At 41.4% G+C, this 21,472-nt stretch overlaps 1 protein-coding gene across 1 annotated transcript in view; it reads left to right on the plus strand.

The window, feature by feature from the left end:
* Positions 1–1,642: 1,642 nt before the first annotated feature.
* CDS1 (CDP-diacylglycerol synthase 1) overlaps positions 1,643–21,472 on the plus strand; it is a 71,190-nt gene continuing 51,360 nt past the window's right edge. The window contains exons 1-2 of the mRNA XM_060654676.3: positions 1,643–2,292; positions 19,946–20,073. Of these exons, the coding sequence (XP_060510659.3) occupies positions 2,176–2,292; positions 19,946–20,073 (245 nt within the window). The 5' untranslated portion in view covers positions 1,643–2,175. The remainder of the gene's footprint in view (positions 2,293–19,945; positions 20,074–21,472) is intronic.

The following is a 21,472-nucleotide window of genomic DNA, read 5'->3' on the forward strand; positions in this document are numbered from 1 at the left end:
CCAAGGAAAGGGGTTAGAGGAAACATTTCAGGTACCTTGCTATGCTAGGTCCCCCTTTATTGAGTCATGGGGGAAAGGAAGGACTGGATTCTGGAAATGTGAGACGTTAGTTGCAGAATCATGTGTGCGCTGGAAGGGACTGTAGAGGCTATCTTCCTTAGTATCCATTTTATAGCTGGGGGCATTGAGCCTTCATGACTAACTCAAGCCAATGACATCAGCGAGACCACAACTCAGGCTTCTTAACTTCCATGAAAGCTAGAATGGACCAATGAAGCATTTCTAATGCCCCTTTTTGCTGGGTAGGGTGAAGGAGCCAAAGATGGAAACTTCACTGCTGTCTTCAGCAGCCTCTGCAACCCTATGTTCTTGACAAGCACGCAGTCCTTCATTTCTGGTCCTCCAGAGAAATGGAGGACAGTTGATTAACCTAGTCACCCCATAGCTCTGTTCCTTGAAGAAAACCACACCACGTCTATCACTCAAATGACTTTTTTCATAGATTTTATTATTTTTGTTACCCCTCTCATAAGTCTGATTTCTCTATATCCTTTTGAAAATATGATGACCCAGTCTGAACTCAGAGCTTTCAAGATTTGTTTGGTGAAACAAAATGATGTCCTTGTGCTCTGGTTTTTAATGCATTCTACTTTGACTTTTTGGTTTTGCTTCTTATTAAATTTTCAGAACAACAGCTACTTATTTTCAACATGTCAGTAACGACCTTGAGAAATTTATATTATTTATTTCTGTTAAGGATGTTTTCTTGAACGTTGTTCCGTTTGTGTGATGGCCTGTCTCCTCCCCGCCCACCCCCCCTCGCCATTTGTCAGCCTGTCAGTAACAACCAGGTGGTGGATACATGTCAAGAAAACTAATCACCTTCTAACAGGATTTGGAACGGAATTAATGCGGATCTTGTGCCCTTCCTGTTCCAACTTTAGCAGCCCAAGGTCCAGGACTGCTTACAGATTAGCTGGCTGGTAACTGCGCCCCGCGGCGTTTTAGGGTCTGGGTTCTCTCTTCAGACCCTAGGCAGGGAATTTTGTTAGATCCAATATTCGAGGTCCTCGGGGACAGAGCTTGGGTTTGTGACTGAAACGGGCCAGTCCATCCTGGGACGCCCAGCGGCGTAAATCCATCTCTCAGCATCTATTTTCAAGGTGATGACACCAGGCTAGAATGCCGCGAAGTCAACGAGTCCATCCTGCCAGACAAGTTTCCGCTTCTGGACGCCTCTGGGGCTCCGACACGCCACGCCGTGGTGTGCGGGGCTGATGGGACCCTGGTCATTGGAAGGCGGTAGTGCATAGTGCTGTCAATATTTACCAGGCGTCTTCGAGTTGTTCTTCCAGCCCTCCCGGTTGCTCGAAGACGAGGTCTCCAAGGTCTCAACTCCTCCTTCTTGCTAATCAGTGTGCTCGTCCCTCCTCCACCTCCCCGCCCCTCCCCTTTTCTCCAGTCCGCAGGGCTCCCACCTTTTCTCGTGGCCTCCACCTGCGTGCGTGCAGAGACCAGGGTGGAGCCGTGGCGGGGGCGGGGGGGGGGGGGAGGCCGTGACGTCACCTCTCCGCCACGGAGGCGGGGCTGTGGGAACCGCAGTGCAGCGCAGAGGGGCGGGGCGGGGCGGGGCCTGCGGCGCGTGACCTGGCTGCGGGAGGCAGGAACCCGGAGAAAAGGTGTAGGGGGGCCGGGACCAGCAGCCTCCTGAGTCCGGGGGCGGGGCGGGGAGTGCCCGGGCTGAGGCGGCTGGCGTTCGATGGAGTGCTAAAGCGGGTCACGCTTCCTCCTTCCCTCCCAGCCCCTTCTTCTCCTCCCACCTGGGCCTCGGCGTGGAGACGCGCACCTGGCAACCGGCTGCCGTGCTCCGCCGCGTCCCCGCCTCCTCCGCTCGGGCCCGGTGCCCCGAGCCCGACCCCGGCCCCCGGCGCTCGTCTCTCCGCCGGCGCCGCGCTCGCTGGAGGCGGCCTCGAGCGCTCGCTCGTTGATGCCGTTTTGGGGGTGACCCGACGCGGCGGCGGCGCCTCCATGGTGGGGGCGTGTTAGTGGCCGCGGCTCTGTCGGACGTCGAGTGCGCGGCTGCGGGGTAGCCGAGCAGCCCGTCAGTGAGACGCCGCGCGCGTTTCGGGTTTCGGGGCGCTGGAGGAGGCCGTCACGGCCGCGCGGGAGCGGGAGATGTTGGAGCTGAGGCACCGGGGAGGCTGCCCTGGCCCCGGGGGAGCGGTGGCGCCGCCACCCCGCGAGGGAGAGGCGGCCGGCGGCGACCACGAAACCGAGAGCACCAGTGACAAAGTAAGTGGAGCCGCGAGAGGCGCACACCTGCGCCCGGGTTGGGTCCTGGTTTGGGCCGGGACACCTGGGAGCAAGGGTGGGGCCCGAGGAATGTGTGGGGAAGCTGCAGGCTGCCCGCTGCGCCTTCCTCCGGCCTGGCAGTATTTTCTCCTTCCTCCAGTGGGGTCGGGAACCCGGACGCCAGAGCCGGTGCGTTTCCCAGGATGGCCACGACCGCTGCCCAGGATAGCTGGATGATTCGACTTGACTACAATTTAGTTTCTTCCCGTGCCAGTCCCCTTCTTGGCGTCTGAAGCCGACGCTGGAGTTAGCTGGAACCTGCCACCTTAGGAGGTGCAGATTTCTAGTAGCTGCCACCTAACACCTCTTCTCGATAGGGGAACAAAGTTAGGAAGGACTAAAGACGTGCACCTTCGTTTCTAACATGTCATTGGATCCTGGCGCTGGAGGCTTGGCCTGTTGAGCTCCTCCATTAGCACTGTTTCGTTTCCTGTGCCCTTTCTCTGCATGATAGATTGGGAGGGGGGGTGTTGGGGGTGTGTGTATCATACTCGTGACACGGTTGTAATCCTCCAGCTTCTTTAGAGTCCCAAGACAGTGCAGCTCTTCTAGTGGATTTCATTTGACCTGATACGGTAATTCATGAGGACTTTTAACTCGCATTCTATTTAAAGGTAGCAAAAGAGTCAAAGCTCAGCGTATTCCTTAATACAGTGGTCCAAGTAGGAATTTTGGGAAAACAAAGCACTTTTATGACCTTTTAGACTAGGTGGTTTAGGAAATTGGGCCAGAGAATAGATTGCTTCCCAAAATCTGTTTAGACAATTCCATTGTATTTTAGAAGCTCAAAGCTCTTGAACTATTCCTAGAGGCATTCTTTTTTAGAAGCAAGCATTGCAGTTTGAATTACAGAAGTGAAATAAATGGATTGCCCAAGGTCAAATCAGTGGCCTTTTGGAAGTAGAAGTGTTTCCTGATACCCTTTCTTCTGGTTTGTCCTGTTGCGGAGACCCACTGGGCAGTTCTGATTTGTGGAGGGTTCCACCTGCAACTTGATGTTGGTGAACTTGATGTAACTCAAGTTACAAGGCCTTGGTAGGAACATCACAGGATATCATGAAATAATAACTTTAACAGTGATTTTACGAATGAAACCTTAGAATCAGTGGGATGACAGATCTTTTTATTTTCTACCTTTGATAGCAGGTAGAGAGTCTGTGATAGAACGTATGTGTCAAGGAATTACACAAAATATAACAGTTTTCAGTTACTGAAGGTTGGTGTTACAAAGCTAGAAACAGTGGGCTGAGAATAGTCTGTGAAAACTGCCTTGGAAACTAGACCAAAAATAGAATTAATTAGGTTGGGATTTGTTTTGTTTTAGCACTGGTATAGTTTAGGATCAAGGAAATACCAGCTTCGCCATGTTGACTTCCTTAACCAGCATAAGCTAACAAGCTTTTAATAAAAGAAAACATGTTCAGGAAGCCATGCATAAAATAACTTTCGAATTAATTTAGTTTCTTAACACCCTAATGTATTTAAAATGGAAACTACTGTGGTTTGATTTGATCATTAGAACTGTTGTCTCTATCTATGACTGGGTTACCTTACTGCATACTCACTTATTTATTTATAAACACTGCACTATTGGTTTTCATTAATATGTACCCAGCTGGATTTCGTTTTTTGAGAGTAGATGTTGCCATATGCAACTCATTCTGTCAAGATTCCTTAGGCAAGGATGAGCATTTTCAAACTGTCTAAAATATTGCTGCACTTTTAGAGTTTATCACAAGGAACTCTTGACTGGGCAAGCCCTGAGACATTGAACTCTATCCTCTATCTGTTCTTTATTATCAGGGTGTATGCTTGAATGCACCTGTCTTTCCAGGTCAAGGGCTGTTTTAAAAATAGCTTGCACATCAGAGGCGGGTTAATATTTGGTCTATTTAAACTGTTATAAGTCTTTTCTCTGTTCAAGTTGAAGTAAAGGCGGAACTCTTGGGGAAATAATGAAGTATTATTATATTCTGCTGTTACAGTACACCCCTAAGTCATTTGTAATGGTGTTGTTAACATGCCTTTCTCATTGTTCAGGACCTGGAGACATGCTGGGAGAAGGATCCTGTGCTCCAGAGAGTTAGCAAGTGAAAAGCGTGTCTTACCTGCAGGGGAGTGTTTCCAGTTGTTAAAATACTGGAGTAATACTTAAAAGATGACAAGACCGCCCCCTCAAGGAACCTCCCAGCAGACACATGAGTTAGATTTATTAGAAATATGAACAAGGCTAATTGCGAGCACAGAGGGCATAGTTGCACTCTCCATGGGACAACTGGAAGAGCTTTAAAGAGGAGATGAGGGTTGAGCCTGGAATGAAAAGATGCCTGGGGACGCACCAGGTGTGCAAGCATTGGGGCAGGGCATTCTAGGCAGAGGGCATGAGGAAACTGTTTCTTGAGTCAGCATTGCAGGCACTGAGAACTGGAAATAGTTTGATGATCCTGGAACATAAACTGTGTTTGTTTGGGAGGTGCGGCTGGGAGCTTGAAAGTCTTGTGAAGGAGGTTAGGCTTTATTTTATGGACTCTGGGAAGTAACTGGAGGGTTTTTGCAGAGGCATTAGCTAATCACTGCAGCAGCAGCCTGGAAAAAGCATTAGAAACAGGAGATACCTGTTGCAAAGAAACCAGATAGGCGTGTATTGCAAATGTGATAGATGTGAAGTGACAGGGCTTGTAGTAGGTCTGGTAGGGGCAGGGAAATAAGGGTTGAGAGAGAAAGTATATTTTAGATAATGATTGTGGGACCTAGACTAGGGTGATCAGAGTTAAGAGTAATACAGGAAGAACCTGCTGGCAGGTACACTTTGATCCATAACTTAAGAGGCTTTAGGGGAAGAAGCAAAATTTTGGGAGTAGTTTTGCAGGTTGGGAGTTGGCATGAGTGAATTGGGTTGTGCAAGGTTCGTCATTCTCTAAAATAGAGGTGATTCGGGGCGCCTGGGTGGCTCAGTCGGTTGAGCATCCAACTTCAGCTCAGGTTATGATCTCACAGCTTGTGAGTTCGAGCCCCACGTCAGGCTCTGGGCTGACAGCTCGGAGCCTGGAGCCTGCTTCTGAGTCTGTGTTTCCCTCTCTGTCTGCCCCTCCCCTGCTGATGCTCTGTCTCTGTCGCAAAAATAAATAAACATTACCAAAAAAAATTAAAAAAAATAAAATAGAGGTGATTCAAGGTAGTGATGGAAACTGAAATGAAAAGTTCGGGTCTGGAAATGTCAAGTTTTGATTGGAATATAAGAGGGGAGAAAACTGAAAACAGAACCTTGGGAGGTGCCCATGTATAGAGCAGAGTTGTATATATAGGAAGGGAACCAAGATAATGAGGTCCTGGGAGCTCAAGGAAGGATATCTCATCAATAGTATTTAGGAATGAAGAGGAGGCATGGAACAGAGAGTTTAGCAGAAGGTCCTAGAAGCTAGGTTTTAGGTTGAAGAATGTGAGAGGTAGAGTACTGGTGGTTATTGTTAGAAAGTGCCATTGAAGGGGCATACAGGATAGCAGTTAGAGAAGACATTCAAGTGAAAATCTCCTTTTTCAGGGGCACCTGGATAACTCAGTCGGTTTAGTGTCAGACTGCAGCTAAGGTCATGATCTTGCAGTTTGTGAGTTTGAGTCCCACATCCGGCTATTTGCTGTCAGCACAGAGCCTGCTTCAGACCCTCCGTCCCCCTCTCTCTGCCCCTCCCCTGCTTGTGCTCTCTCTCTCTCAAAAATAAACAAACATAAAAAAATTTTTAATTAGAAAAATCTCCTTTTTCAAAGGAGGGAAGATAGGTATTTGTATGAAAGAAGTCAAATGAGAGTCAAGATGCTGATGAGGATGGGCAGGCTTTAGAACAGAAACAGATGGGTGTGAAGAATACAGATTAGAGTATCCAAGGAAAGGAAAGAAGGAATGGAGGGTGGATGCAAAAACATTTTGAAAAGCAGAAGAGAGTAGATTAAAATGTTTGATGCTTTCACTTTTCTCAGTAAAGTAGGGTCTGAGAACCATATAGCTTCAAGGGATTTTAGAAACAATTTAGTTCAACCCAATCTATATATACATAATATACTTATAATGTAGATAATAAACTTGCTCTAGAGTGTGGTTGTTATTGCCCAGAATAACCTGGAGCAAGCAGCAGAGCTGGAACTAGAAGTCCTTGCTGACTAGGACCTGTTGGGAGTTTATTTTAGAGAGTATGATATGAAATGACCAAGAGGCAACCAATAGAATTATCACCAGTGAAGATTCAGTTGAGGGGCACTTGGGTGATCCAGTCAGTTAAGTGTCCAACTTCGGCCCAGGTCAAGAGGTTGGTGAATTTGAGCCCTGCATGGAACTCTGCTGACAGCTCAGAGCCTGGAGCCAGCTTTGGATTCTGTGTCTCCCTCTCTCTCTGCCCCTGCCTTGCTCATACTCTCTCTTTCTCTCTCTCAAAAATGAATAAACATTAAAAAAGTTCTATAAAAAGATGATTCAGTTGAACTAAAATAACACAAATTTGTTATTTGTACCAAATTAGCATAGTTCTTAAGTCAGTAGTAGTAATAGTCATAATAGTTGATACTTGTAGACTGGTTTAGAGTTCACAGAGTACTTTTACATTATTGAGGAGGAAGACTTTCCTCTGACCTTCAGGGTCCTTCTAGCTGGACTAAGAATGAAATTGACACAAGACAGATTAGTAGGAGGAGCACCTGGGTGGCTCAGTTGGTGACGCATCGGACTATGGCTCAGGTCATGATCTCATGATTCATGGGGTTGAGCCTTGCATTCCTCTATGCACTGATAGTGTGGAGCCTTCTTGGGATTCTCTCTCCCTCTCTCTGTCCCTCCCCTGCTTGCATGCTACCCCTTTCATAAATCAATCAATCAATCAATCTTAAAAAAAAGATTAATGGGAGAAAATAAAATTTAATTTTATATGTCCAGGGAAGCAAGACAGACATGGAAATTCCAAAGACAGGCAACATGAGGTATGTAAGGAGAAGGGGGTGTATAAGGAGAGAGGGGGTAGGGATCTGGAGTTTCAGAGGGAAGAAATACAGTTCACAGGAGGATGAAGAAAAGCAAATGTTGGCAAACAAATGTTTGCTGGGCCTCTGAGAAACAATAGGACATGGAGGACTTTGATCAAACAGGCCTTGCTCGGCTCCTCTGTATCATACCTAGTTCATAGTATAATGTAGCTATCTATGGTGATAGCTCTCTACCTGAAGCAGGGCTTCCTTCTATCTAAATTCTTTTTAGGCAGTTGGAGTGGGGGGAGGCAAAGAACTTTTTCTGAATCTGCTGGGTTTTGATTGCTTTTAATTCAAAATAATCTTCCCGCCAAAGTGGCTCATCTTGGGGCTGCCTGCTCTTGGCCCCTATAACGTCTTACCTTACTTACTTGCACCTCACAACAGTTATGTATGTGTTAGGAGTAGCCCCATTCAATAGCTGAGAATAAGAAAGGCACTGAGTGTGATTTCAGCCTGGGAATGCCAGGTCAGGAATGCCAACGGAATGAGCAAATCATCGAGGCCAGATTGAAGTGGCTGACCACACGTTAGGGTAGGCAGGGAAGTGGACTGAAGACCAAAGTAGGTTATTGAAGCTCTGGATGGATTGAGAGGGATTGAGCAGTTGGAAGTCAAGCTAAGAGCTGATTTCCTAGACCAAAGTGAGAGAGAGGGGTGCACATGGAAGTCATGGCTAGTAAAGAGGGGCACATGTGGAATAGAGGGCTGGGGGACAAGGTAGGGCTGCTACCTTGGTACAGATTTTGGTTTGTGAGGTTGGGTGAAACGATCTGGTCAGTTAATTTCTGTCCTTCCCTATTTCAGATGTGTGTAGTTTCTTTCATAAACAACTATAGTTGTTTTGGTTTTTTTTTTAATTTTTAGTTTTGGAACTTGTGTTTCTATAAATTCATCATTTTACCACACTTCATGATGGGTTTGTCTTAGGATCACCTGTAGGTGTAATAAACATTTTTTCTTTTTCTTTTTTTTTCATTTAAATCTAGGCTGTTAATAAATACTAGTATTTAGATCTAGACATCTAGAATACTGTTGAGATTGATACTCCCCAGTTGTTGATCAATTATTAGTATTACCACCTAAATAATTGTTCATGGTTTTATTATCATTTGCAGCATATTCGTTTTATTTAACAACATATTTTGAATGCAGGCTTCCCAAATATTACCAACCTACGAATTGATAACACTAAGACAAAGGTGAGTTTATGGGTTCCCATGTTGAGGGAGAACAGCACCTGAACAGAGCTTTGACAGAGTCATGGAGTGGGAAAGGTTAGGTTGGATTTTAGTGAGAATCGGCAGTTTGACTTAATGCAGGTCTTTCAATGCAAGGACTTGTTTGGGACTGAGTAAAGACAAAAATAACAGTTTGGGGTTGTTGGCAGTAGCCACACAAGGATTTTAAGACAAGGGTTCAAAGAATCTTAGGAAGAAACTTGTTGATGCTTCCCATTAAAGAGTTAATGTGTCTTTCAGAAGGTCTTTTGGTGAACAGTGAACTGTAAATCAGGTGTCAGGAATAGTAAAGTTTTGCTAATGTAGACAGTCACATTTTATTTATTTTATTTTATTTTATTTTATTTTATTTTATTTTATTTTATTTTATTTTATTTTATTTTATTTTATTTTATTTTATTTATTTTTTTAATGTTTATTTATTTTTGAGACAGAGAGAGACAGAGCATGAACGGGGGAGGGTCAGAGAGAGGGAGACACAGAATCCGAAACAGGCTCCAGGCTCTGAGCTGTCAGCACAGAGCCCTGCGCGGGGCTCAAACTCACGGACCGCGAGATCATGACCTGAGCTGAAGTCGACTGAGCCACCCAGGGGCCCGACAGTCACATTTTAAAGTCATGTTAATGTAGGTAGTAAACTGTGTGGAGGTGAGGGCGGGTAGTTTGTTCTCATACCTTTAAATGATGTGTGCTGTTCTTGGGACATCCCATATGAGTTTTTCCTTATTGTTTTGTGATCTTGACTTTCAACAGTTTATTTTCTTAATATTTTGAGAAATTTTACCATAGGATGTCCTCAGCTATATCAGGCTTTGGATGTGTACTGCAGTGGACTTTTTGAGGCAAACAATATTTTGTTTGGCACAGATGTCCTAGGGAAATGTAGCACAATTTAAAGTAATACTCTGGAAAATTATCTCCTAGAGAAAAATTAGGATGTATACATGTAAAGTATGATTATCCTTCATGTTTATATATGTGCATTTTTGTAAAGCAGACTTTCCTCTGTTTCTTCATGGATAGCACAGCTAAATACAAAGGTTTTTTCTGCTTGTTTTTCTTTAACTGTTTTGTGGTTGGGAATGTCTTTTTAAAAAAATACAGGTTTTGATTTAGTATAAGGAAAGTATGTCACTTAAGAATTTGTATACCAGATGTATTTTGTGAGGCTTGGCTTTAGCATTGTGAGGCTTGGCATTTAGTAAATACTTGTTGGATGCCTGTTTTGGGTTCTGATTAAATGTCACCTTTTTTGTGGCTCTTTGTACCTTTGAAAAAGGGGTGAGGCCAGGATTTGTCTGTTGCTCAACAACTAATTGTAGAATATACTGATTTCTTGGACTGTGGACTTCAATCGTATGGAATAAAGGTAGTAAAGTAATCATAGTTTGCAAAATACTCACTTGTACATAATGCCAATTTCAATCTCTTAACAATTGTGTAGACAAGGGAAATAGCCTTGAGCAAAGCTAAATTCCTTTCCCAAGGTCACACAGTGTTAAGACCTAGGATTTACCCTAAATTTTCTGTCTAAAAAAACGTAAAGGAGAAATTAGGTATGTGGTCCTAAATTTAAAAATTAATTAAAATATTTACTTAGGAACTTTTTTACTCTTACTACTTTCTGTGATTTTTGAACTAATTTGGCCTTTCTGAATTTGGTTAGAATCTTTTAGCTCAAAATCTATAGTTCTGTGATTTTACTCACATTGATTTTTGAACTAATTTGGCCTTTCTGAATTTGGTTAGACTCTTTTAGCTCAAAATCTATAATTCTGTGATTTTACTCCAGCACCTGGATTTAACTCACACAAAATAGTTTTTAGTGTTTCCTCACTTATTTTGTGATTGATTAGGAGAAGAAATCATTTGTTTTTATTTTATAGCTGCTTACACTTTGATTCATTTAGTTGGGAAATGTTTCAGAACCTATTTAATGAGAATGACATCACATTTTGAGTGACTCCAGAAAAGGAACTAATTTCATTAGCAATCCATTGGTTGTTGGTCACATGCCAAGTTTAGTTATTTTTCTAAGCATTTACTAATTTTCTTATCCACGGGGAGAGGTCAAAGTTGTTTTTCATGTCATGTCATTGAATGTTTGTTTGCTTAAGACTCAGAACTATCTGCGTTGTGAACTTTCTTTTAAATATAAAATTGAAATGCACCGAAAGGGAGAAACAAGAGTCCAGTCCAATGTGAGGAGCTCCTAGCTATAGAAATTTCAAGTTCCTTTTTGCTAATTTGGTGGTTAGGGAACCAGCGATACTTTTCTGTTCCTGGCTATGCTTGCAATTCCCTTTATTTGCCAGGATCCATGGCCAGCTGTTTAAGAGCTTTATGTAGGTCTGATGAAGCCAATCTGACTTCTTCATCTGTCTGGCCCAGGTGGGACCAAACCTTGGCAGTTAAGATTGGGCTCAATGCCACGTTTCTATTCCAAGCAGGTTATTTGAAGACAGTGTGGTGCTGTGGGGCAGCAAATGTTTATTAAGCCTACCGGGGGCTTAACATTTTACCTTGAAATGCAGAAATCCAGATCTGGAAAACAAAATTGGACTCCTGTCTCTTTCAGGGTTTTGGTTTTTATTTTCTTTTCACCTACTTACTGTGTTTGTACATGAACTGTTTCTGTGTTGTCTTTGAACAACTCTGGGACACCATTCATGTAGGGCTTAATGTAGATGGTGTCCCCTGGAATTCTACAGGTGGTGGTACTACTTATAAAATTGTTATAAATAAATATAGTATCGGTACGAAAGTATCATGATACAAGGAACCCCTTAGGCACATGGCTAATCATACCTTGAATTTTGTATTCAATATTTTCTTCTCTTGATAGGTTTATAAGATATTTGTATCCCCAGTGTATTGTTTAGTTTTGAATTTTTTCCTAGCTTTTTATTATAAAAGTGTCTAATAATGTAGAAAAGTTAAAAGGCTAGTATGGTGATCATCCATATAGTCAGCACTTAGATTTAACAACTGTTAAGATTTTTGACAGATTTGCTTTATCTTGCCATATATGCAAATATTTTGTTAATGAACCATTTGAAAATAAACTGCAGACCTCATGGCCCTTCACTCCTGATACTAAATCATGCATGTCTTAAAGACATTCTCCTTTGTAACCACAATACCATTATCACATCTAAAAAAATTAATAACTTTCTTGACTAAAAGGGATCCATATTCATATTTTCCCTTTTGGTGCCAAAATGTCTATTGAAGATTCCCCTCTTCCTTCCCCCCTCAAACCAGGATCCAGTCAAGGTTCACATATTGTAGAAAATATCCAAGGACAGGTTTAATCACTCTTAGTGCATATACTTGTTTTTCCCTCCAAAAGGCAAGAAGAGCTGTAAGCATTATTTTTCTTAGCCATGAAAGAGTGATGTCCCTTTGGAGAGCTCAGCACTACTATATGATCTCAGATAAAATGCAAATTTGTGGTGACAGTAATATTCCACATTTGAATACAACTCCTCAGATTTCTAAGTTATTTTGTATTATCCCATGGATTTCATCTTCAGGGATCTTTATTCCTAATTTGGAATTTAACACTCATATAACTGAAACCATAAGATCTAGTACAATTTTAATGTATAATTACAGCGCCTCGATCTGGCCTCTGCCCCCTTCCTCGCTAATAATAGAGTTGGGTGTCATTGGGGAAAAATCAGAATGAGCCAAAAATTTAGCAAACACTTAAAACAGGCCTGGAAACTAGATCAGATTTGAATATTGTAGGTAGCATTATAGGACTGGCAAAAAATAGAGTAATGGTACTGCAGATTGGGAGAATCAGCTTGATTCCGTTTGGAGATGACTGGTCACCATTTACTCAGGACACACTCGCTGAGCTCCTGGTTACAGGCATGGCAGTGGCGGACAAGACTCTGGTGGGCGAACCCGAAACCTAACTGTGTCCTGTAAACTGTGGCAGACCTAGGCTGCCTGAGGGACATGCAGGAGCTACACCACTGCTCTGAGGGGCTATGAATTTAGTTGTTGGTTGCTGCTCTGCCAAATCACCACAAGTCTATCTTCCAGTTTCGGACATCAGAAGTTCAAAATGGGTCTCCCTAGGCCCAAATTGAGGCATTGGCAGGGCTGTGTTCCTTCTGGAGGCTCTAGGGGAAAATCTGTTTCCCTGCCTTTTCTAGCTTCTAGAGGCTGCCTGCATGCCTTGGCTCATGGTCTCTTCCTCTCTCTTCAAAGTCAGCATTACTGAGACCTCTTGTTTCTGTCATCACATCTCTGACTCTCCTCTCTTGCTTCTAAGGAACCTTGTGATTATATGAAACTCACCTGAATAATCCAGGCTAATCTCCCCATCTCAAGGTCAGCTGAGTAGCGAATTTAGTTCTGTTACTTTAATTCACCTTTGCATTGTGACATATTCACAGGTTCCTCAAGACATGGACATACTTGGGCACCCTTATTAGGCTTTTGATAGGCTCCCTGAAGAAAGGTTTTCTAGAAATGATATCAAAGCTGAGAACTTTGGGATAAACAGACACTAGCCAGCAAAGCCAGGCTCAGAGGAGGGAAGCACGTTACAAGAGCAAAATGTCATGAGAATAAAACTGTTCATTCTGGGCATGCAGGAAGTTCAGTTCTGCAGAGCATGAAGTGGCATGGTGGGCATGCCGAGAGCCCTGGCTGGAGAATACGAGGCGGTTGGATCTGAGCAGTGGAAGTTCCTGGAAGATTTTAAATGGATGATTGACATAATCAGATTTGCCTTTTACTAAGGCATTTTATGTGCTGCTGATGCACATTGGGTTTTCTCTGATCCCAGCATTGGGATGCACTAAATAGTGTAACACCTGATCAGAATAGTATGGCTGTGCATTGGAGCATACAATCACCTTTTTCTTTCAGTGGGGGACTAGAACAGGGCTGCAAAGATTTGGAGGACCAGTCTTTTCCTTTTCAATTCAAAATTAGAAAAGGCAAAGAGGCTTTATCGATCGTAATAAGTTCAGGATAGGACCATAGAACTGATCATTGAGATAATCAGATTTTTGTAGAATATAAAGTCCTCTGACTGTTCATCTTCGTCACAGAGGTCTTGAAGACCCTGGTACCCCACTCTTAGTTCACAGTACTGCTGACTCACTAGGAAATAAGTTGATTTAGTCTCCCTCCCAAGCACAGATAGAGGCAATTTTGTCCAGTGTTCACTTCTTGTCCTGGGAGAAAGCAAAGGAAATCCGTGTGTTTATGGACAAATGGAGGAACGGAGAGAAAATGCTGAAATCGGGAATATAACCTAATGTTATTTCAAGTAAAAACTGTTCAGCTTCAAGATTTTTAAAAGGCCTCCTCCTTTTATGCACAGAGCTCTGTGTCCTTTTGCTTGGTTGCAGTTTTAATGCTAACTAGTACAGGGATCACCATGAACCTCAGGGGACCAATAGTGGAGAAGCTGACCCTGACTGACTCACTTTTTAGGGGGGATCTGATATAAAAAGGTTGGAAGCTTTGAGTGATTTAATACATTATCCTTTGTTGAATTCTAAACTGCTTACTTACCTTCATTAGTTTAGAGACTTTGGAACCATGATCTTGAGTAGACCGGCGCCCATTCTCTTGTTCCTGTCTTTTCAGTCCCCAGTATTGGGAAGTACCTCAGTTCTCTTTCCCTGACTACTGGTTCACCTGTGGTCTTCAGGAGTCATCATGATCTATAAATGACATACACTAAACCATACTGACACTGCAACATTTTGTAAGTTTTGACATACGCATGTATCTGTGAATTCATCACTATAATCAAGATTATAAACATATCCATCACCACCAAAAGTTTACTTCTGCCCTTTTGTGATTCCCCCCTCACCTCCAGGTAACTACTGTGCTGCTTTCTAGCACTTCAGATGAGTTTGTATTTTCTAAAATGTTTGTATAAATTGAATTCTATGCATATGTGTATGCATATAAACATATGTATGTACATTTTTATCTGGCTTTTTTACTCTGTAAATTATTTTGATAGTCACCCATATTATTCCTTTATATGATATAGCCCAACCTGTTCTTTTCCCTGTTGGACATTTGAATTATTTCCAGTTTGGAAATATTACAAATCAAGCTACTGTGAACATCTGATGTACAGTCTTTATGTGGATATATACTTTCATTCCTCTTGGGCAGATGCCTAGGAGTGGAATGACTGCATCATGTGATGGATGTATATTTAACTTTTTTTTTTTTTTTAACATTTATTTATTTTTGAGACAGAGACAGAGCATGAACAGGGGAGGGGCAGAGAGAGAGGGAGACACAGAATCTGAAACAGGCTCCAGGCTCTGAGCTGTCAGCACAGAGCCCAACGCGGGGCTTGAACTCACGGACCATGAGATCATGACCTGAGCCGAAGTCGGATGCTTAACCGACCGAGCCACCCAGGTGCCCCTGTATATTTAACTTTTTAAGAAACTGTCAAACTATTTTACAAAGTGGTTTTACCACTTTACATTCTTGCCAGCAGTGCATGAGAGTTTCAGTTTCTCCACATTTTCTCCATCAGTTTGGTATTGTTTTTAAATTTAGCCATGCTCATAGATGCATAGTAGTGTTGTATGTGGTTTTCACTTGCATTTCCCTAATAACTAATGATGTTGAACATTTTCATCTGTGTATTGCCTTTGGTGTATTGGCTATTCAGATATTTTGCCCATGTATTTTGAGTGGATTTTTTAAAATTAAATTTTGAATTATTTATATATTCTGGATGCAAGACTTTTACTAGATAATGTGATTTGCAAATATCTTTTTCTAGTCTGTGGCTTGTTTTCTTGCTCACCTAGTAGTGTCTTTTGAAAAGCAAAGTTTTAATTTTGTTGAAGTTCTGTTTGTCAATTTTATCCTTTATAGATCACACTTCCATTGTTATATTTAAGAAATCTTTGCCTAACCCAAGTTCTCAAAGATATGTACGTTTTATAGTTTTATGTAAATGTCTGTGATCTATTTTGAATTAATTTTTGTAAGTGATATGAGATATAAAGCAAAGTTCTTTCTGTTCCCTTTTTAACATATGGATATACAGTTGTTCTAGCATCATATTGAATTACCTTTCAACTTTGTTGAAAATCAGTTGACTGTATGTGTGGATTTATTTCTGGACTACTTATTCTGTTCCATTGTTCATTTTTTCTATTATGCCCATACAACAGCTTGATTACAGCTTTATAATAATTCTTAAAGTAAGTCTTTCAACTTTGTTCTTTTTCCATGCTGCTTAGGCTCTTCTAGGTCTTTTGCCTTTTCATGTAAATCTTAGAATCAGCCTGTACATGTCTACAAAGAAAAAAATGCCTATTGAGATGTTTATTGGGATTGCACTGAATCTGTGGATCAACTTGGGGGAGAATTGTCCTTTTAATTTCCCTCCTGTGTGGTTTCAAATCAAAGCTATATTGCTTAGAGCTGTGTAAACATGGGCACTTAACCTTTTGGATCCTAAATTTTTTCACCTAGAAAATGGAAATGATTATTTACCTACCTCTGTGGTAATGTGAGGGCTGTTAAATAAGTCCATATTTTTAAAGTGTTTTGCTCTTATTTTCTAAGTATACTTTTACCGTAGGAATTGGATTTACAAGATAATAAACTTATTTCTTTGACTTTTATCCATCATTTCTCAGACATATTTTCTTTAAAAAAAAATTTTTTTTTCTTAACGTTTATTTATTTTTGAGACAGGGAGAGACAGAGCATGAACGGGGAGGGTCAGAGAGAGGGAGACACAGAATCTGAAGCAGGCTCCGGGCTCTGAGCTGTCAGCACAGAGCCCGACGTGGGGCCAGAACTCACAGACCGCGAGATCATAACCTGAGCCGAAGTCGGCCGCTTAACCCACTGAGCCACCCAGGCGCCCCTCTCAGACATATTTTCATTAACGTTTAATATTTGGAAAATAGTAGTTCTGCATAGTCCGAAGCCTTCATTTTATGTAAATAAGTGCAATGAGGTCTCAAGCATGGTAACTTGGCCAAAACTACTCAACTAGCAAGAACAGATGAGAACTTATTTTAATCTTAAATGTTAGCATGAGTTGACAGACTCAATTCATTCAACACATGTTCATGTAGTGTTTCATAAAAGCCAGCCACTGGGCAAGTTCCTTTGCTGACCTCTTAGGATTTGAGAGTGAGGCCAGTGAATGGTATTTCCTCTTCTCACAAAGCCTGTGGACTACTGGAAAATAAAGACAAGCAAACAAATAGTTTTGATGTAAACTAATATGTAAAAATTAGAGGAACTGTGGAAGCACAGTTGAAGAATGGCTAACCTGGAGCTGGAGGTGAGCAAAGACGTTTTCAAAGGAAATAACCTGGAAGCTGAGGTCACAGGCTGAGGGGACGGTAGCTAGATGTGGAGATGGGAACTGGGATGAGAGCAAGAGAGAAAGTGTGCAGTTTGTACTTTGTACATAGAACAAACATCTGCATTCAAGAGAGTATGGCACTGTGAAAACTGGGGAGTCACCAAAGAGGGGCTGGAAGAGCAGGGTCTCATCATGAAGAACAGTAAAAGCAATGCTAAGTAGTTTGGCTTTGTCCCGGTGGCCTCAGGCTGCAGAGTGGTAAAATCAGATTTGCAATTTAGAAAGATTATTTTTATGTTGAAATGAATTTGAGAGGCAGGATAGAGGGCAGGGGGATGAGCTATGTGAGAGGGGATGATGTTCAGCAAGGACAGAGCAGTGGGTGAGGATGGAGATGGGAAAAGATGAGTGACGGGCTTGCTCCTAACTGAATGGGTTTCCAATATTTGAGTAGCATAGCTCTAAAATATCATTATTTTGGAATCATCTTTTATTCTTTAGTTATTAGAATGGAATCGAAAAAGCCTAGTTAAATCTTCAGAGTTTCATTTTCAGTTTCTTTAAGGTATATAAAATAGAAATCAGAAGCTTAATTAATAAAAATAAAAGCAGGGCAGCTATCTTGAGAGTGGGGGGGGGCAGTTGTGGCGCATCACCATTATTGCCAAGTAGACTTTAAGGTAGCTTGCTGAGAGCTTTGTGTTTGGAAGAGCACAGTTTGAGTTCCAGTCCAATGCTGTTAATTTACGAGGAAACCAAAGGCTGGGTTTCTTGTATTTTCTTTCTTTAATTTTTTAAATGTTTTTTACATTTATTTTTGAGAGAGAGAGAGAGACAAAGCATGAACAGGGGAGGGGCAGGGAGAGATGGAAACACAGAATCCAAAGTAGGTTCCAGGCTCTGAGCTGTCAGCATAGAGCCCTACATGGGGCTTGAACTCGTGAACTGTGAGATCATGACCTGAGCTGAAGTTGGCTGCTTAACCGACTGAGCCACCCAAGTGCCCCCAAAGGCTGAGTTTCTTAACCAAAGGGTCAAGTGATTTGCCTTTCATCACAGTAATAGAGTAGAGGTGGAATTAGTGCTGGCAACTTCTGATTCCTAGTCTAGTGCTGTTTTGCAACATGGTGATGTTGCCTTAGGGAGCCAGGTCCATTAATCACCATCTCTACCACCACTCACACCACACCTACAACACTCTGGGTTATTGAAGTTTAAAAAAAAGGGTGGTAGGGAAATGGGAAAGAGAAGTGATGTGTTCCATCATTCTAGATGTCAAGGACCTGCTGGCATGTCAGACTGGCAGCAGTGCCCTGACATTTTCAGGGGTTGTTCTGTCTGGTGGGTTATAGTCATCAACATCTCTCTCTGTTTAAGCTGCTTTGAGGACAACTGACTCGGTGTCGCAGTGGGAATTCAGCATGTCTATTTCATTTGTTTTTGGTATGATGACACATTTATTTTAATAATTGTTTAATAAGAAAGTTATAGTTAGTAAACAAAAAGTTTATTATTGCTTTACAAAACCTGTGAAAGTGTTCTCCTGAGGCTAAAATTTTATTGGGTAAGCTACTTAATGAGGAATTGAAAGACTTGATTCAATCATAATAATAGCTTCCTACTTCTTTGACTTTACTGAGTCCTTGGTGTTGTATTAAATGCTTCCATTCTTTGGATGAAGAAACCGGTAAAAGGGGTGATGACGTTTACCAAAACTTGGTTGCTAGTAAGGGCTCAGTTCGGTTTGAGATTCTGGAACATTCTGAATTCCTAGGCACTCATTCCTTGGATCACTTCTGGCCCAAGGTTCTGCTCAGTGTTCTTTCTGCTTATATTCACCTGTAAATATTCCCTTTCCTCCAGCCCAGTTCAGCACCTTTGCCTCAGTTTCACCCTCTGTAAACCACTCTCCCAAAGCACATGTACGTGTAGCACTCTTTACTCAAGGTTGCTGGGGGTGGAGGGTGGTGGGTGTGGGAGAGGGGAGGACATATGGGTGGAGACACATTAGAGCTGAATCAACAACTTTAAAACAATGTTTGATAGATCTGCTCTTAAAATTCCTTGGTCACTCAAACCCTGGAAATTCCACAGTGACCACCTTTGTCAAAGGCTAGAGCATATACACACAGCTCCTGTACATGTGTTCTTAAAGGTCAGTTTGCATTTTAAATAACTTTATAAAAAATATTACCATCAAATAAAATGCTTTTTTTTTTTTTTTTTTAAATATTTTTTTAACGTTTATTTATTTTTGAGACAGAGAGAGACAGAACATGAACGGGGGAGGGTCAGAGAGAGAGAGGGAGACACAGAATCCGAAACGGGCTCCAGGCTCCGAGCTGTCAGCACAGAGCCAGTCGCGGGGCTTGAACTCACAAACCGCAAGATCATGACCCGAGCCGAAGTCGGATGCTTAACCGACTGAGCCACCCAGGCGCCCCTAAAATGCTTTTGATCATAGTTTATGTATCCATAAAACAGGTTATAATGTCTGTTTGACCTGCTTCACTGAGGTTGTCTCTTGAGGATCTAATAAAAATGAAGGAAGTGAAAATGGCATATATGCATATATATATATATATATATATATATATATATATATATGCACGCCAGTGTAAGACACTCTTTTGTTGATGGCTTTGATTGTAATCAAAAGGAAACTGTGCAGTTGATCGGAATTAACATGTTCTCTCAGTTAAGTAGCAAAACAACCAACATTTGACTCTTGTTGGTAGGTTTCTGATTTAAATAATATAGGAGCTTCTATTTGTGTCTTTTGGTTAAATTAATCCTTTATATTGATAGATTTTAGCAAAGATGATCAAACTTTCTAACAGGAAGTACAATAGTGCTTGGTTATTCAAAGTTCTTTTTTTGTTTTAAGTTATGTAACTGAGATTTGACACACTGAGCAATAAGTTAAGTACCTTGGCAAGCATGTACTCTTTTTGTTTTTCAATTTTGCAAAGTGATTTTCGTTTTTCTTTAATTTTAGGAAACAGATATTGATGATAGATATGGAGATTTGGATTCCAGAACCGATTCTGATATTCCAGAAATTCCACCATCCTCAGATAGAACCCCTGAGATCCTCAAGAAAGCTCTGTCTGGTTTATCTTCCAGGTATGGTTAGGTGAAGATGACTATAATGGGTGCTCAGAAGTTGTGCGGTTATGCCGGTTGATGTAATAAATCTCACTTTTTCACAGTTTTGGAACTGTGAAAGAGAGGGTTTATACTTTTTCACCAGATATGCTGCATGGTACTAAATGCTTGATGTATATTCTTTCATTTAATCCTTACAGTCCTGTGAAGTGTGAGAAAACCAAATCTCAGAGGTTATCTGATGAAGGTTACAGAGCTAGGAAGGTGTAGACCCGAGACTCTTGTCCTAGTTTTGTCAGATTGCTCAAGTCGCTGATCCATTTACCACATCAGGTAGCCTTTCTTGGTATTGGAACGTCTAATAAAGAAAATTCCATATTCTCTGTTCCCTGTTTTTCAAATGCCAGACATAAATAGGTCATTCTTTTTCTTTTACTGAGCTTAAATTATCACCCCAAACTCCACAACCCTTTTATCATTTTATGTTTGCTATATTTTTTAATGTTTGATCACCATCAAGATTCAGCAACTTTTATATTGCCCTCCGTTGTATACTTTAGTAATATGAATTATAAAAGTTACAAAAGCAAAATAAATGTAAGCTTTATCCAGATTAATGTGTGAAATCTTAAATGTTGGTATACAACAGTGTTTTTCCAGCTTTTTGATTGTGACACACAGTAAAAGACATATTTTACACCACATCCCAAGAGACACAGAAATGTATATTTTAACTGTTGCAAAAATGTTATGAAGCAATTCTTGCTATTGTGTGTGATACCCTCTGATTTCTTTTCATACTGTTCTATATTATGGAACAAAAAGGCTAGTTGTGACTTACTAAATTGGTTTTACTACCTGTAAGTCATAACAAAAAACACTGGTTAGTCATATCTAATAAATGTAATACAAATTTTTCTGTTTTTTAATTTCTAAGAGATAACCATATTAGAATAAATTGATTCAAACAAATTTTCATATTTTTTAACCAATAGAATAACTTTTTGCTGTCCATTATTGAAAACATGATTATTATTTTTATAGTTCTTGATCCTAGTTTTTCTGACCTCATTCACACATATACATTTGCTTTAAAATCTTATCAGGTCTATTTCAACTCTGAAATTATTTTTAAAAGCTTTTTAACGTTTGTTTATATTTGAGAAACAGAGCATAAGTAGGGGAAGGGTGGAGAGAGAGGGAGAGGGAGACACAGAATCCAAACCAGGCTCTGAGCTCTGAACTGTCAGCACAGAGCCCGATGCGGGGCTGGAACCCACAAACCATGAGATCATGACCTGAGCCTGGACGCTTAACTGACTGAACCACCCAGGCGCCCCTGAAATTTTTTTATACTGATGTTATATAAAAATGATGCTGGGACGCCTGGGTGGCTCAGTCAGGTTTAGCATCTGAC

The sequence above is a fragment of the Panthera onca genome, chromosome B1 (assembly GCF_046562875.1).
Source record: "Panthera onca isolate mPanOnc1 chromosome B1, mPanOnc1 haplotype 2, whole genome shotgun sequence".
In the NCBI taxonomy this organism is placed as follows: domain Eukaryota; kingdom Metazoa; phylum Chordata; class Mammalia; order Carnivora; family Felidae; genus Panthera; species Panthera onca.